The sequence below is a fragment of the Cnephaeus nilssonii genome (genome assembly GCF_951640355.1).
Source record: "Cnephaeus nilssonii genome assembly, chromosome: 7".
Taxonomy (NCBI): domain Eukaryota; kingdom Metazoa; phylum Chordata; class Mammalia; order Chiroptera; family Vespertilionidae; genus Cnephaeus; species Cnephaeus nilssonii.
Window position 1 is genome coordinate 57,311,897 of NC_137078.1, and position 16,225 is coordinate 57,328,121.

Sequence of the window (16,225 nt, forward strand, 5' to 3'; positions counted from 1 at the left end):
CCTCAAAACAAAATCCTCACATAACTCAGTTCAGGCTCACTTTCCAAGAGAAAAGAGAACATTAAATATCAAAGTACAAGCAAATGTGGAGCAATATTTCTGTGTCTATTTTAACAATAAAAGCAAGGTGATTCACATTTGAACTATGATGCATGTCTTAAATTCTTGTTATTATAATATTACAGGTTCCAGATATAACTGATGAAAGTTTATTTCACAGCACGCTGAAAAACTCAGCTGGTAATGTAAGATAAACTACAGGTGGTTTGTAATTTAGAAAGCAAGAGTAGCAAAAAATGGAAATCCTGACTAGTAAGACAAAACTGAAACTATCTTAGGGCAACAGTAACATATTTCCCCAAACCTAAAAGATTTCTTGAACTCCTCTTGGCAGAATAATCAATGGAAATCCTCAGTAACCACCACTTAAATTAATAATTTTAGTTTTAAAGACTTTAACTCACTCAGAAGTAACTAGCTATTAGCCTTTATTTATACAGTATATAAAATTTATATCTACAGCATCGTAGCCATTCCTTTTATGTGAAGAAAATATTAACTTTTTTTTTTAATCACGTCAAAGCTCATCCTAAGGACCCTGATTTCTTAGGTTCATTCTTAATGCATTTAATAATCACTAGAATGGCTAAGTTTCTTTACAAATTTTTTAAAGTGCTTCATTTTAATGACAGTGCAGTGGAATAAAAAATTTATAACAAAGTTAAAAGACTATAGATTCAATTGGAGGCACCACTAACTTGTTTTAAAACTCTGGTTTTATTGCATACGTATTCTTTATCCTTATTCCTAAACTGATTTCCACAAACTGGAGTGTTTTTTCCATTGAATCAGTGGTGCTCCGCCAGGGCCATTTGGTCCTCCATGGGGCATCTGGCAAAACCTGGAGCTATGTTGTGATTGTCACAACTGGGGAGGAAGTGGTACAGGCATCTAGTGGGTAGAAGCCAGGGATACTGCTAAGCATCCTACAATGCACAGAACAGCCCTGCATAACCAATAATTATCTGGCCTAAAATGTCAATAGTGTAGAAGCTGAGAAATCCTGATTAATCCTACATAGGAATGCTATACATAGGTGTGCCTTTATTTTCATCCTGTAGGTCTCTTTATATTGCCACATCAAGTGACTCTGCTCTATTAGCTCTTCCAGAAGGCTTGGAAATAATTTTGTTGTTTAGATCTCCAGATGCAGCATTATTAACCACACTAGCTACATTCAGTAGGCATTAACCTCACACAACAAAAACTCCTTGATTTAAAAGATCTATTGGTTACAGAGCAATTCTTTGTTTGAACAAATATTATTACTCATAAATGCTTTAAAATGTAACTAATTTAACAATTGAATATTTTAAATGTTTTATCTGTTTAATAAATTAGGCGTGCCTTTTCTATTTTAAAGCACATTTAGAAGACCACAAGAAATGTATTTATAGTTTAAAAAAAGTTCCTTCATTACATTTTTATCTTATTTTATGGGACATAAAAAAAATTGAGGGCTTATTAGTTTGGTCACATGATGAATCCTAATTCTGTTACTAATATAAAATTATAATATGTGTTAAGAATCCCATCCATAAGACATCAATTCCATGTAGTTATCAGAGAACAAAAACATTTTGTTCAATACAGCTGAATAACAGCTAAATCTTGGAACATTAAAATACTTACCTATTTGTTGAAAAACTGAAGAATTTACTGGTGAAATGAATGCCTTCCCTTCAATGTTGTCTGCCTGTACAGAGCAGTTTTCATTTTCCTCACTCCAAACGCAACAGTGGAAAGTTGTTTTGGATGTTAAGTTAGAATAGTAGGCACCACTTGAATTAAATTTAGCTTCTAAAAGTGGCTCATAATATCCATTCAAATTTGAAGTGTTCTTTGAGATTCCAGCAGGCAAGAGAAAGTCATAAGTTGTGTTTGGTGGCATGCAAAACAGCTTAAATCTCCAAGGAGTACTGGGATATGCCAAGTTAAATGCCGTTATCACGTAAATAAATTCTGTTTGGACATTAAAAACACACATAAAAAATCATTTTGACTAAGACATAAATAGGAAGTATCTAAGATTAAACCATGCAGTGCTCAACAATAATTATTTAACTTTCCAAGTGCTCAATCAGTGCCTAATACATGGCTCTGTACATTTATTGTATAATGTGTTATACTTGAGAGGTGCATTTATTTATAGAGACAACTTCACTCTCTAGCACCCCTTTTTGGAAATTAATGCTTCTACTTTCTCATTAGTATAATTTATATTTTAATGAAAAGAAAGTTTAACTAAATATTTCAATTTCCATTTCTAAAGAATATTCTAATGAACTCCAGCGTAGATAAAAAATATCTGAATGGACAATTACATAGATAAATATTGAAGTGCTGTTTTAATATTTTTTTAAAAAATATGTTTTTATTGATTTCAGAGAAAGGAAGAGAGAGAGAAAAAGAGACAGAAACATCAATATGAGAGAGAATCACTGATTGGCTACCTCCTGCACGCCCCCTATTGGGGATCAAAGCCCGCAACTCAGGCATGTGCCCTGAGTTCATGGGTCGATGCTCAACCACTGAACCTCGCCAGCCGGGCTGTTTTAATATTTCTTAAAGAGAATGACACCAAAATATTAACAGTACTTTCACTGAATCCTTTCATAAAGGGTTTGTCTTCAACATCAGGATACTTAGATGAACTGATCCTGCCCATAATCCTCCATATATATGACATCATATGAGACATACCCTTAATGCACTCTCCAAGAATCGGTGCACAATAACAAGACTTCTTACAGGAATCTTCCATTGCTGATTAAAGACAATTATCACTTTTAAGATACATCAAAGTTAAGCACAATTATAAAAAATCCTGTACCAAAAATAATCCTCAAAAGTGATACTTGTTTTTAAATAATGAATTGTTTGAAAATAAAATATCAACTTTCTATAATTATTTCTTTTACAAGTTAACTAAATCCAACAGCTGTGTTACTTCATATATAGATTAATTCAGAATGAGAATTCTGAGAATTCTGCATGGATTTGTATGGAATAAATATTTTGAAAAATTAGGGTAGAATGAAAGAAAATAGAAAATTTTAAAAATCAATTCACAATTATTTTAAATTATAAAAATAAGACATAAAAATATCCAAACAATACATAAATACTGACTGTTAACAGCTTAGTCTCTAAACCTTTCTATAAATATAAATTAATATAAACATGTATCAGATGCAAAAATTAAGGCAAAAATGATTAGCATGACTAATATTCTTTTGCCCCGTGTTAATAATTAGCTACCATAACATCACTGAAAGTGGATCCTCATTGCAATAGTGTTCCTTTGTACTTCAATATTTCTAACACATTTCCAAAATTATAATATCTCAATGAAAAGAGAATAACTTATTTCTTTGGTATTACAAAACCCATGAATATGTAATGGTATTAATTAAAAGCATTATATTTTCTAGCTGCACATGGAGGATTCAGTTGGCTGAACTGAAGTTAGCCTAAATTCCTCAAAGAAGTATTTGAAATTTAAAATGTAATAATGAATGTCATAGACATAGCAACTATTGAATCAGTTCAATTAAAAGATAATTCTATTTTGTTTGCATGCTTCCTTTGAAAATGGTATTTCTTTCCCTCCAAATGAACCTAAACCTGCGAGGAGTCCAGAGCATGCATCTCAAAGCATGTTATCATGGTAACAATATCCCAGGAACTTTTCTGATTCACAGAACCTGATCACACTGCAAACCTTTGGGAAATTTAATGTGAAACATTTGAGTGGAACCTAATAAAATTAGGTAGAGACGATGAGAGAATTATATAAGAAAGAATGCGTGTGTTATTGCTTTTTAATAGTCTTTTGTGACATGGTTTGTTCTGAAATGTGTAACAGTGGAGTTATCCTGAGTATTTTCTGTAAATATATAGATGGCTACAATGAGAAAGAATAGTATGTACAACAAAGAAGTAGAGAAGCTAATAAGAGCACCTTTAGATTGGAATGGCCAAGTAGATGCTCACAAATAGTTGGCACACAGGTAATGATTGCCAGATAAGATGAGTTTTATAAATGATAACTTGACTTTAATTTTAAAAACTAAGAAATTAACCTGAATTAGATGATGAGTTTTGTTTTTGTTTTTAACATCAGAATAAAACTAGAATGCAGTGAGAAGCAAGTGAAAATAGTATGCTCAAAAGTCATCGGCAATGTGTGACTAATCTCAAACAGAAGCCTGCTGTGCTTCAGGGCAGTTAAAAATCACAAGATAAAGCTATCATTCAGAATTGAAGGTCAGACGAAGAGCTTCACAGACAAGAAAAAGCTAAAGGAGTTCATCACCACCAAACCAGGAATACATGAAATGCTGAAGGGTATTCTTTAAGAAGAGGAAGAAGAAAAAAAAAGGTAAAGGTAAAAATTATGAACAACAAAAAGACATCAAATACATACTTACCAACAAGTGAATCTAAAAATCAAGTGAATAAAAAAATATGAAGAACAGAATGGACTGGTGAATATAATAGAATCAGGGACATAGAAAGGGAGGCGACAGACAATTCTCAGGGGGAAGGGGGTCTGAGGGGTGCAGGAAGAGATTGGACAAAAATCTTACACCTATGGATGAAGACAGTGGCGGGGGGTAAGGGTATGGGGTGGGGTGGGGAATCAGGTGGAGGGGAGCTATGGGGGGGCGGGGGGGGTAAGAGGAACAGTTCATTGTCATGCTATCATTAAACAAATAATTACATCAGTAAATACAAAAAAAAAGGCATGGTAAATTGAAAAGCTGTTAAGTAGGAAAAAACACACACAAAAAAAACAGAACAGCCCCACCAATGTGGCTCAGTGGTTGAGCATTGACCTATGAACCAGGAGGTCATGGTTCAACTCCTAATCAGGGAATATGCCTGGGTTGCGGGCTTGATCCCCAATAGGGGGCATGCAGGAGGCAGCCAATCAATGATTCTCTCTCATCATTGGTGTTTCTCTCTCTCTTCCTCTCTGAAATCAATAAAAATGTATTTTGAAAAAACAAACACAGAGCAGTATATAGACACCAATTCTATTTTTGCAACTATAAATATGAAGTTTGTGTGTGTGTGTGTGTTATATTTCTGGTAGAATATAAATCAGGTTCTTTCCAAGAGTTTGGGAATAGTGTTCATTTTCACGCTATTTGCAAAAGGATAAAAGGTTTTCATTTTCACACTTATACTTTCATTAAGTGAGCATGAGAATGAGAATTCCTACCTGGAAACAGAAAATTCTGTTAGCAAATATAGGAAACTTCTGTTAGCAAGTATCTCCAAGAGAAAAATCTTACATATGGACATTTAATAAGAAGTACAAATGGGGTCCAACCAGTGTGGCTCAGTTGGCTGAGTGTTGTCCCATACACCAAGAGGTCTTTGGTTTGATTCCTGGTCAGAGCACATGCCCAGGCTGTAATCTCAATCCCCAGTAGGGGCATGCAGGAGGCAGCCAATCAATGTTTCTCTTTCATTGATGTTTCTATCTCTCTTTCCCTCTCCCTTCCTCTCTCTCTAAAGTCAATAAAAACATTTATTTTTTAAAAAAATAGTACAAATTGGTTGTTACAGAATAGTCATCCTAGATAATAAAATCCTAATATGCTAAGTGTCTGGTCATCCAGTCGTCCGTTCAACCAATCAAAGCATACTATGCTAATGATATGCTAAGGTCGCTCGACTGCTATGGTGCACTGACCACCAGGGGGCAGATGCTCCAACTGGTAGGTTAGCTTGCTGCTGGGGTCCGGCCCATTGGGATTGAGCAAGACAGGCCAGGCATGTCCTGGAGCCCTCCCACGGTCCCTCCCTGACTGGCCAACCTCCCGTGTCCCTGCCCAGCCTTGATAATGCACCAGTGAGGTCCCTCGGCCTGGCTTATGCCCTCTTGCAATCCAGGACCCCTCAGAGGATGTCAGAGAGCTGGTTTTGGCTGGATCCTACAGGCCAGGCCAAGTGACCTCACTGGTGCACGAATTTGTGCACTGGGCCTCTAGTGGGGATATAAAGTATAGCCTAGGGAATATATGACCCTAATATGCAAACGGACCAAACAACGGAACAACTAAACAACCAAACAACTGATCAACCAGTCGCTATGACGTGCGCTGACCACCAGGGGGCGCATGTGGAACATGGTGGGTGTTGGCTGTGGTGGGATGGTGGAACAAGTGAGCAGGTTGCCAGATCAAGGCATGGAGCCAGTTGCTGTCATCAGGACAAACCTCTGGTGGTTAGTGAAAATTCTTTGCTCTCGTGTGCCAAGGTCCTGCCCAGTGCTCACACCTGCTGGCGGTGCTGGCCCCACTCGCACCACTGCTGGCACCAGAGCTGCTGCTTGCACCCACTGCTGGCACCCAGAACCAGCCCAGATCGCTTGGTGCCGTCAGTGGGTGCAAGCAGCGGCTGCCAGCCCCGATCACCCCTCAAGGCTTCTCTACCTCTCCCTGCTCCTGAGGGGCGATCGGGGCAGCAGCTGCCACACACACCCACTACTGGTGCTGGCGCCAATAGCTCCACGCCATCAGCAGGTGCAAGCAGGGCTGGGACTGGCACCGTCAGCACATGGGAGCTGTGGCAGCAGGAGCCAGGCTGCCAGCAGACAAGGGACTGTGGGCCACGGCGGGAGTGGCCAGGTGGGGGTGCAGAGGATGGGCCAAGACCCACCCCTGTGCCCACTGCAGCCTCGCAGCCCACAGTTCCTTTCAAGGTGCACGAATTTGTGCACTGGGCCCCTAGTATAGTCATTAATATTCTAATAACTATGTATGGTGTCAGATGGGTGAAAGATTTATCAGGATAATCACTTAGTAAGTTAGGAAATGTCTAATCACTGGGGTATACACCTGAAACTAATATAATAATGTATTTCAACTGTAATTGAAAAACAGAAATGATTTTTAAGTGTAGGAAAAGACAAATAACTTACCCCACTGTAAGAAAGCCATACAAAATTTTTGACAAGCCATCTTACTTCAGAGAAGAACACCTGAAAAATAGTAAATCTTTATATTTTAATTATCAATAATACTCTGAATCAATATCAGGGAAGTGTTTCATATTAAAGGACAACTGTATTATAGATTTATTCCTGTGCACATGCTATCTTACATAGTTAAAGTATGCCACGTATTCATATATGACATAATCAATTGGTTGCCCCCCTCACTGCTCTGACCAGGGTGGGGAATGGAGCCTGCAACTGAGGTATGTGCCCTTGATCAGAATTGAATCTGGAACCCTTCCATCTGTGGGCTAATGTTCTAGCCACTGAACCAAACCAGCCAGGGCCCAATTTTTTTTAAATCTCAAATTGGGATTCAGTTCACCACACGCAAGTTAATCAGAGGTGAAAAGCCCTGGGTTAGGTGTCAGGAGTCTTAGGTGTCAATCTAGGCTCTTTTACAAATCAGCTATAGGACTTGGGACTTCAACACTCTAGACCTCAGGTTCCTCATCTACAAATCAGACAGATGATCTCTCCAGTCACTCTCTGAGCTTCCCATAATTCTGGGTGATTTTATTTGAAAACAGAAATTACATCTTTACCACAAATAACATTATAAAATATTAAATAAGATACATGCCTCATGAGTCATATCTGAGAATTGGTACCATGTGGTGAGTAAACAGAAAGACATGTTTGTTTAGTTTGCAACTTAATAACTCTTGGGAAGAAAATAGATCTTCTATTTTGTAGTCTGGTAAATTTGTTTTTCAGACAATTCATTTTTCATAAGAATATGAGTTATTTATACACTGACATTACAACATTTATTTTATTTAGGATTTCTAAAAAAGGGTTCAGTTTGAAATCCTCATTATTTAATACCATGAAATGTGTGCAAATTCTTCCTGGTTTTTTTTAATGCTACCTGTTTTTGACACAAAATTTTCTCATAAAATAAACCCAAGGACAAGTTTCATAATCAGAATGTGTCATAGATAAACATATCACTAGGCTAAGTGTTTCAAATGAACTGACTAGTGACTAATCATTCAGTCCAACAATTAATTTGACTCACTTTTAACTCAACTGAATATTATCTGCTGAGTTAAATGACAAAGTAGATCAGTTGTTTTTCCTTACATAAGCCAGCCATTCTTTTACTTAATGTTCCATGAAAAACACAAACTATTCATATGGCTTGAAATCTTGCAGTCAGGTTTCGCTCTTATATAACAAAGAAACAATCACAGGTATGAAAAGGACATAGATTGTGAAAGGTGGTACATTTAATAGTCTCAAAGACAGAAATATCTACATGCACCAGAAATTGTACCAGAAAGGAATATAAGAAGGTTTATAAAAACAAAAATAACACAGAAAAAAAAGTGATAGAAATTTTTAAACATGAGGGGAAAAATCAAGCAAAGGGGAAACTAATGGTAAAGTGACCAAAATAAGTCTAATATACAAAATGCCATTAATTGGAATTCACTTCCTAAGGATGACCTATTAATTTGCTTTAAGCTTTCTTATGGTTAAATTTCTCAACTGGAAATTCAGAGTACTTAAAATAAAATGAGAGCGAGAGAAAGAAAAGTCTGGCTGCTGGTGAAGATCAGACAGAAAGAGGGAGAGAAAGAGAGAGAGAGACTATCCTTGAGGGAGACAAAATGGCGGTGGAATAGACGAATGTGTCCTGAGCCTTGTCCTGGAGCAAATAGAGGGAGCAGCCGAAATGAGTGGAATCCATCCCAAATTGGTGAAGGAGATGCAGCTGGTGATACAGTTTGCAGCCAGGAAGGGCAGAGATCACCCCGATAAAGGAAAAATCAAAGATCTAGGCAGTAGAATCTGCCGAACCTCTGTGCCCAGAAGGTCAGGGAGAAACTACACAGCACCAAGCCGCGTCGCTGAGGACATGCAAAGCATCTGTCTGTGGAAAAAAAAAAAAAGGGTCCACGGGACTGCGGGAGGTAGTGGATTTTAGACCTTGGAGTCTGGATTTGGGATCTGAGCTCAAAGGCAGCCCTGAAGAGCTGCCGGACCGCGCAGTGCCGGCAAGAGAGGAGCTTGCAGAGACGCGGTCCCTCCTCGCGCTGGGGCCTGCGCTTTTCTCCACTGAACCTAGTTCGTAGGACCTTTCGGATACAGACACTTACCTGTGGCTGAGGTGCAGGAGAAGGGGTGGAGTTGTGGAATCTGGGGACAGTAGGCAGCGGACGCTCCAGGAGAGGTGGTAGCGAGTCTGGCGCTGAGTCATATATATATGCCCCGGTCAACATTTTCTCCTGAGAGATAGCCCCTCCCTCCAGTCTCCAGGCAACCAATATAGCCACACCCAGATTCCACCCTGAACAACACCATGGAATCTGAATACTCCCTGAGGCCATAGGAACTGCCCTAAAGAGAAATCTTTAGAAGCTAGGCATCTCAATTATGCGGCTACACTGCCAGGGCCCTTCAGAGTGCTTCAGTGTGCCTCGCTGGCAAACTTACCGCGGGTGCTCCTGTGAGCCGCCACTGGGAGTAAATGTCTATCCACCATAGGTGCAGCAGCGAAAGCTGAGTCTGCCCACCCCACAACTACAGAACTCTAGGCACCACAGTCACGCCTTTCCAGAGTGCAGGCCCCCTGAGCCACATCACCCCGACAGACAGTTCCTTGGTGCCACTGTGAGTCCCCACTGGGCACGCGTGATTTCAATTAAGGGTGCATGACAGCAAAAAATTGGGATACTCCCCTCTACGGCTGCTGACTTCTAGACACCACAGTTGTGCCTCTCAAGCTCGCAGGCCTACATCAAGAGAACCCAAATAGCTCAAGTAGGGAGCTACACTAGATTACCAAGCCAAGGAGAACTTAGAGATTACACTAGTAGCACCATCACCAAAAGAACCTGGGTAGCAAAGCATTTGGATCTACAATTAAAACATTACAGGAAAACATGGGGAGACAAAAAAGCAATCCCCAAAGGAAAGAAAAAGAGGAATCACCAGAAAGGGAGTTAAATGAAATTAAGGCTAGCAGCTTAACAGAGAAAGAATTCAGAGTAATGGTTATAAGGATGTTTAAACAGCTGGATGACAAATACACACAACTCAATGAGAACTATAAGGAGCTGAATGAAAATGTCACTAACATGAAAAGAAACCAAGAGGAGATGAAGAACGACATGGCTGCAATAAAAAACACATTGGAAGGCTTAAACAGTAGACTAGAAGAGGCTAAGGACTGCATCAGCGAATTAGAAGACAAGGTAGGAAAAAACACACAAACACAGCAGCAACTGGAAAGAAGACTTAAAAAGCAAGAGGAGAGCCTAAGGGAGCTTTGGGACAACACAAAACGAAACAACCTGCGAATAATAGGGATAAAATAAGGAGAGGAAGAGAAGCAAGGAATAGAAAACCTGTTTGAAGAAATAATGACAGAAAACTTCCATGATATTGGCAAGAAAAAACTATGCAAGTCCAAGAAATACATAGAGTCCCAAACAAGTTGAACCCCAAAAGACCGACACCAAGACACATCATAATTAAATTGGCGAACACTAACAACAAAGTAAGAATCTTAAAGGCTGCCAGAGAGAGACAGAAAGTTACCGACAAGGGATCTCCTATTAGAATATCAACTGATTTCTCCACAGAAACACACCAGGCCAGAAGGAAATGGAATGAAATATACAAAGTGATGTAAAGCAAGGGACTGAATCCAAGAATACTATACCCAGTAAGGCTATCATTCACAATTGAAGGTGGAATCAGGAGCTTCACAGACAAAAAGGGGCTAAGAGAGTTTATCACTACCAAGCCAGCAATGCAAGAAATGCTAAAGGGTCTGCTGTAAAAAGACGAAAGAGAAAGGCAAAAAGAAACACAAACACTAAGGAAAAATATGACAACAAACATGTACTTGTCAATAATAACATGAAACGTAAATGGATTAAATGCACCAATCAAAAGACATAGGGTAGCTGAAAATAAAATGAGAGCAAAGCTTAGGGAAATGTACAATAATCCTAACACTGAAAACAGAAAACAATTTTGCTTAACTTTAACATTGCCTAACAGGTAACTTTCCCTTTTTTTCCCCTTGAGTCTGGTTAAAGGTTGTCAATCTTGTTTATCTTTCAAAGAACTAGTTCTTTGTTTTGCTAATCTTTTGTATTATTTTTTAGTCTCTATGTAATTTATGTCTGCTCTAATCTTTATTATTTCCTCCTATTACTTTAGGTTTTGTTTGTTGTTCTTTTTCTAGTTCCATTTAGGTGTAAGGTTAGATTGTTTATTTGAGATTTTCCTTGTTTCTTCAGGTAGGCCTACATTGCTATGAATTTCCCTCAGAGGACTGCTTTTGCTGTGTTCCATAAATTTGGGATTGTTGTGTGTTCATTTCCATTTCTTTCAAGATAACTTTTGATTTCTTCCTTGATTTCATTGTTGACCCATTTATTGTTTAGTAACATTATTCAGCCACCATGTGTTTGTGTGTTTTCAGTTTTTTTCTTGTGATTGATTTATAGTTTTATACTAATGTCATCAGGGAAGGTACTTGATATGATTTAATCTTATTGAAAGTATTAAGACATGGTTTTTGTTCTAACATGTGAGTATATCCTAGAGAATGTTCCATGTGCACTTGACAAGAATGTACATTCTACTGCTTTGGGGTACAATGCTCTGAAGATAGCAATTAAACTCATCTGGTCTCATGTGTCATATGAGGCCACTGTTTCCTTATTGATTTTTTTGTCCTGAAGATCTAGCCATTGATGAAAATGGTGTGTTAAAATCCCCTACTAAGCGGTATTATTGTCAATCTCTACCTTTATATTCACCAAGATTTGCTTTATATATTTAGGTGCTCTTATGTTGGGTGCATATAGTTTACAAGGGTTATATCCTCTTGTTGGATTTATCCCTTTTGCATTATGTAATGTCCTTCTTTGTCTCCTGATATGGCCTTTGTTTTGAAGTTTATTTTGTCTGATATAAGTATTGCTACCCCACTTTTTGTTTCCTTTTATATAAAATATATTTGTCCAGCCTGGCTAGCATGGCTCAGTGGTTGAGCATTGACCTATGATCCAAGAAGTCACAGTTCAATTCCCAGTCAGGGTATATGACCAAGTTGAGGGCTTGATCCCCAGTGTAAGGCATGCAGGAGGCAGCCAGTCAATAATTCTCTCTAATCATTGATGTTTCTATGTTTCTCTCCCTTTCTCTCTGAAATCAATAAAAATATATATTTTTAAAAAACATATGTATGTGTGTGTGTATATTTCATCCATTCCTTTACTTTAAATCTGTATGTATCTTTCTTTTTAAAAAATATATTTTATTGATTTTTTTACAGAGAGGAAGGGAGAGTAATAGAAACATCGATGAGCTGCCTCCTGCACACCTCCTGCTGGGGATGTGCCCACAACCAAGGTACGTGCCCTTGACCAGAATTGAACCTGGGACCCTTCAGTCTGCAGGCTGATGCTCTATCCACTGAGCCAAACTGGTTTCGGCCTGTGTGTATCTTTCATTCTGAGGTGGGTCTCTTATAGATAGCATATATATGGGTTATGTTTTCTTACCTATTCAGCTATCCATTCTTTTCACTGGAGCACTTAATCCATTTACATTTAAAGTAAATATTGATAGGTACTAACTTATTGCCATTGTATTCTTTATATCTATGTTCCTCTCTTTTCTTTCTTTTTTTTTTTTTTTATTCCTAAAGAAGACCCATTAACATTTCTTGTACTATTGGTTTGGCGGTAACAAACTTCAATAGCTTTTTCTTATCTGGAAAGTTCTTTATTTCACCTTCAATTTTAAATAGTCTTGCTGGGTAGAGTCATTTTGGTTGTAGGTCCTTGTTATTTATCACTTTGAATATTTTATGCCAATCTCTCAATCTCTTCTAGCCTGAAATGCATCTGTTGAGAAATCAGTTGACAGCCTTGTGAGAGCTCCCTTGTGGGTAACTGTCTTTTGCTTGCTGCTCTTAAGATTTTCTCTTTATCTCTAACCTTTCCAATTTAATTATGATGTGTCTTGGTGTGGGCCACTTCAGGTTCATCTTGATTGAAACTCTCTGTTCTTCCTGGACAGGTGTGTCATTTTACTTCACCAGACTAGGGAATTTTTCAGCCATTATTTCTTCAAACAGGTTCTGGTACCCCTATGATGTAGATTTTGTTATGCATGATGTTGTCCAAGAGGTCCCTTAGACTTTCCTCATTTTTAAAGAATTCTTTTTATTGCTCTGCTTGGGTGGTTTCTGTTATCTTGTCTCTAAATCACTGATTCAATCCTCTGTTTCACCTAACCTGCTGTTATTTTCTTCTAATGTATTCTTCATTTCAGATGTTGTATTCTTTGTTTCTGACTGGTACCTTTTTATGTATTTTATGTCCTTTTTAATTCTTGATGTAGATAAATAGATGGAGTGTTTATACCTAAGGCAATCCCCCACAATTATAGCTCCCTAAATTGAGCCACCTATGGACACCAAGCTAGGAGGAGTTTGAGATAATACTGTCTACAATTCCCCTGGAATGTAGTCATTCTATGTTGATGGTTAAAGGAATAATGTGTCTTGTTTGACATATTTGAAGAAATCTTTCTGAAACATACAAAGATTCATCCATAGTCTAATCTAAATGATGCATTCAAGATACCTGGATGTAGAGGCAATAATTCAATTCAATTTGCATAACATACCAAATACAGTAAGCACATTTAACATATCACTAACTCTAGTGATTACTATAAACTTTAAACAAAAGGAAAATCAAGATCCATATTCTACTGAATCTATAATAATAAAAACATAATATGCAAATTGACTGAACAACCAAATAGCAGAATTACCATCAGGATGACCTTTCAGATGACACACACTGGCACCAGGCCAGCCAAGGTGGGTGCGATGCGATTGGTTGGGGGAGCCATCATTGCCTCACGATCACCCCGCAGAGGGAGGCCCAGGCCACCAGCCAGCAGAGCAATCAATCAGGGGACTCCACAATTGCCCCAAAGAGGGAGGCCCAGGCCACTGGCTGGGGGGAGGGGAGGGCAATCGATTGGTGGGGGCTCCACAAAGAGGGAGTCCCAAGCCATGCTCTACAGGGTAATCAACTGGAGGGGTCCACAGAACCAGAAAACTGGGGATGTGTGGCAGCAGATATAGGTGTGGGCGGGGGGCAGGGCAAGGCAGCCAGGGCCATGAGGCAACCAGGGCCATAGACGTCCCTCGCAGCCGGGGCTGTGAGGGCCCTAGCATCGGGCCTGTAGTTATGATATAATGGGTTTTCATTAAAAAATCAGACTGTTTAATTTCTATCACAGGGAACTCTCTTTGTGTCATTTTTATATATCAAATTCTACTTAAACATAAAACAGAACAGTCTCAATCAGTGCTTGAATGGGTGATTGGGCAGGAAATATATCGTTCACAACTTGCTCTAATGATCCCAGAGTCTCTAGGTTTGTAAAAAAGTTTATGAGTAAGAAAAGCAATTCTGACAATTCTGCTGCTTTGATGAATAAACTCAATGGGCTCCATCTGCCACTAATTTTTGCTTTTACTTTTCACAGGATCAGTACCCATCTATCGTTCACTTAAACAAGTGTCAAAAATTTAACAATATAAATACTGTCTGGTAGATTTGTAGTAATTTGTCATTTTAAGTATGTTTACTTTTATTTCCTCATTTAAGATAGAAATTGGTTGTGTTATTCCCATCAAGTAGCTTTAAAGACTTAAATTATTTTCTAAATTTAAAAAATATCTATTTCCATCATCCTGACTTATGCATGTCACTTTGAAAACATATTTTCAAATACTTTAATTCCTGATATGATTCTAATTGTGTGATCTTCTCACAAATTAACTCCTTGAAAATGCAGAGATATAGTGGAATCTAATAAACAAAATAAACTAAGAAAGAAAATAAAAATGAAGAGGGATCAGCTATGATTCAAAAACTTAAAGTCAACAAAGTTTAGTCAGAATAGGCATCTTTCCCTGGCCGGAGTGGCTCAGTTTTTTTAGCATTGTCCTGTGCACCATGGGTCGCTGGCTCAATTCCTGGTTGGAACACATGCCCAAGTTGTGGGCTCCATTCCTGGCTTAAGATATGCAGGAGATTCCATCTGTCACTAATGTTTCTCTCTTTCCCTTTTCCTTTCTCTCTCTCTAAAAATCAATAAAAACATATTTTTAAAAATATATATATAAATATATTATTGCTTTCAGAGAGGAAGGTAGAGGGAGGGAGGGAGAGATAGAAACATTAGTGATGAGAGAGAATCAGTGATCGACTGCCTTCTGCATGCCCCCCACTGGGGATTGAGCCTGCGACCTGGGCAAGTGCCCTGACCAGATAGGTATCAAACCATGACGTCCTGGTTGGGCAAAAAAACCTTTTTTTTTTCAAAGTAAAGATTAAGCATCTTAGCCTTGGCCAGTGTTTCTAAGTGGTTAGAGCATCAGTTACACACTGAAGAGTTTCAGGTTCAAGTCCCAATTAAGATCACAAACCTGGGTTGCAGGTTCAATCCCCAGCCCCCCGGTCAGGGCACATGCAGGTGGCGACCAATTGATAAGTCACTCTCACATCAATATTTCTCTCTCTCCCTCACTTCCCTCCCTTCCTTCCACAGTCTCTCAAAAAAAAAATCAAATGAACAAATATCCATGGAAAAGGATTAACAAACAAACAAAGAACAAGTATCTTACTATAAAATAATTTATAAATATGTACATATATCAACTTATTTAAATATTAACTGGATATTTGATAAAATGTAAGTTACCACATAAGGTGCTAGAAATAGAAATATTGATGAGATCATAATTCAATTAAAAAAATAACATTAGCCCTAGCCAGTCTGGCTCAGAGGTTAGAGCATCGGCCTGCAGACTGAAGGGTCCTGGGTTCAATTCCGGTCAAGAGCACATACCTTGGATGCAGGCTCGCTCCAGGGCATATGTAGGAGATAACTAATTGATTTGTCTCTCTATCTCTCCCCCTCCCTCCCACTCTCTCTAAAAATCAATTGGGGGGAGGGTGTCCTCGGGTGATGATTAACAAAAAAGAAAAAAAAGAACATTATCTTATGATTTTTTTTTGTATGTCGTAGTACTACAATACAAATATGAATAAAATATTATGAGATTTCAGATTCAAGATGGTAAAAAGAGCAACT

General features: G+C 38.3%; 1 protein-coding gene across 2 annotated transcripts in view; it reads right to left on the reverse strand.

Annotated features, from left to right (window-relative positions):
• LEPR (leptin receptor) overlaps window positions 1-16,225 on the reverse strand; it is a 105,173-nt gene that overhangs the window by 52,553 nt on the left and 36,395 nt on the right. Inside the window, exons 1-3 of one of the 2 annotated variants that reach the window (XM_079776626.1) lie at window positions 9,178-9,273; window positions 6,998-7,057; window positions 1,693-2,022 (exon numbers count right to left, since the gene is read on the reverse strand). In XM_079776626.1, the coding sequence (XP_079632752.1) occupies window positions 1,693-2,022; window positions 6,998-7,037 (370 nt within the window). In that variant the 5' untranslated portion in view covers window positions 7,038-7,057; window positions 9,178-9,273. Of the gene's footprint in view, window positions 1-1,692; window positions 2,023-6,997; window positions 7,058-9,177; window positions 9,274-16,225 lie in introns of those variants that run through there. The other variant, XM_079776627.1, reaches the window with a different exon arrangement.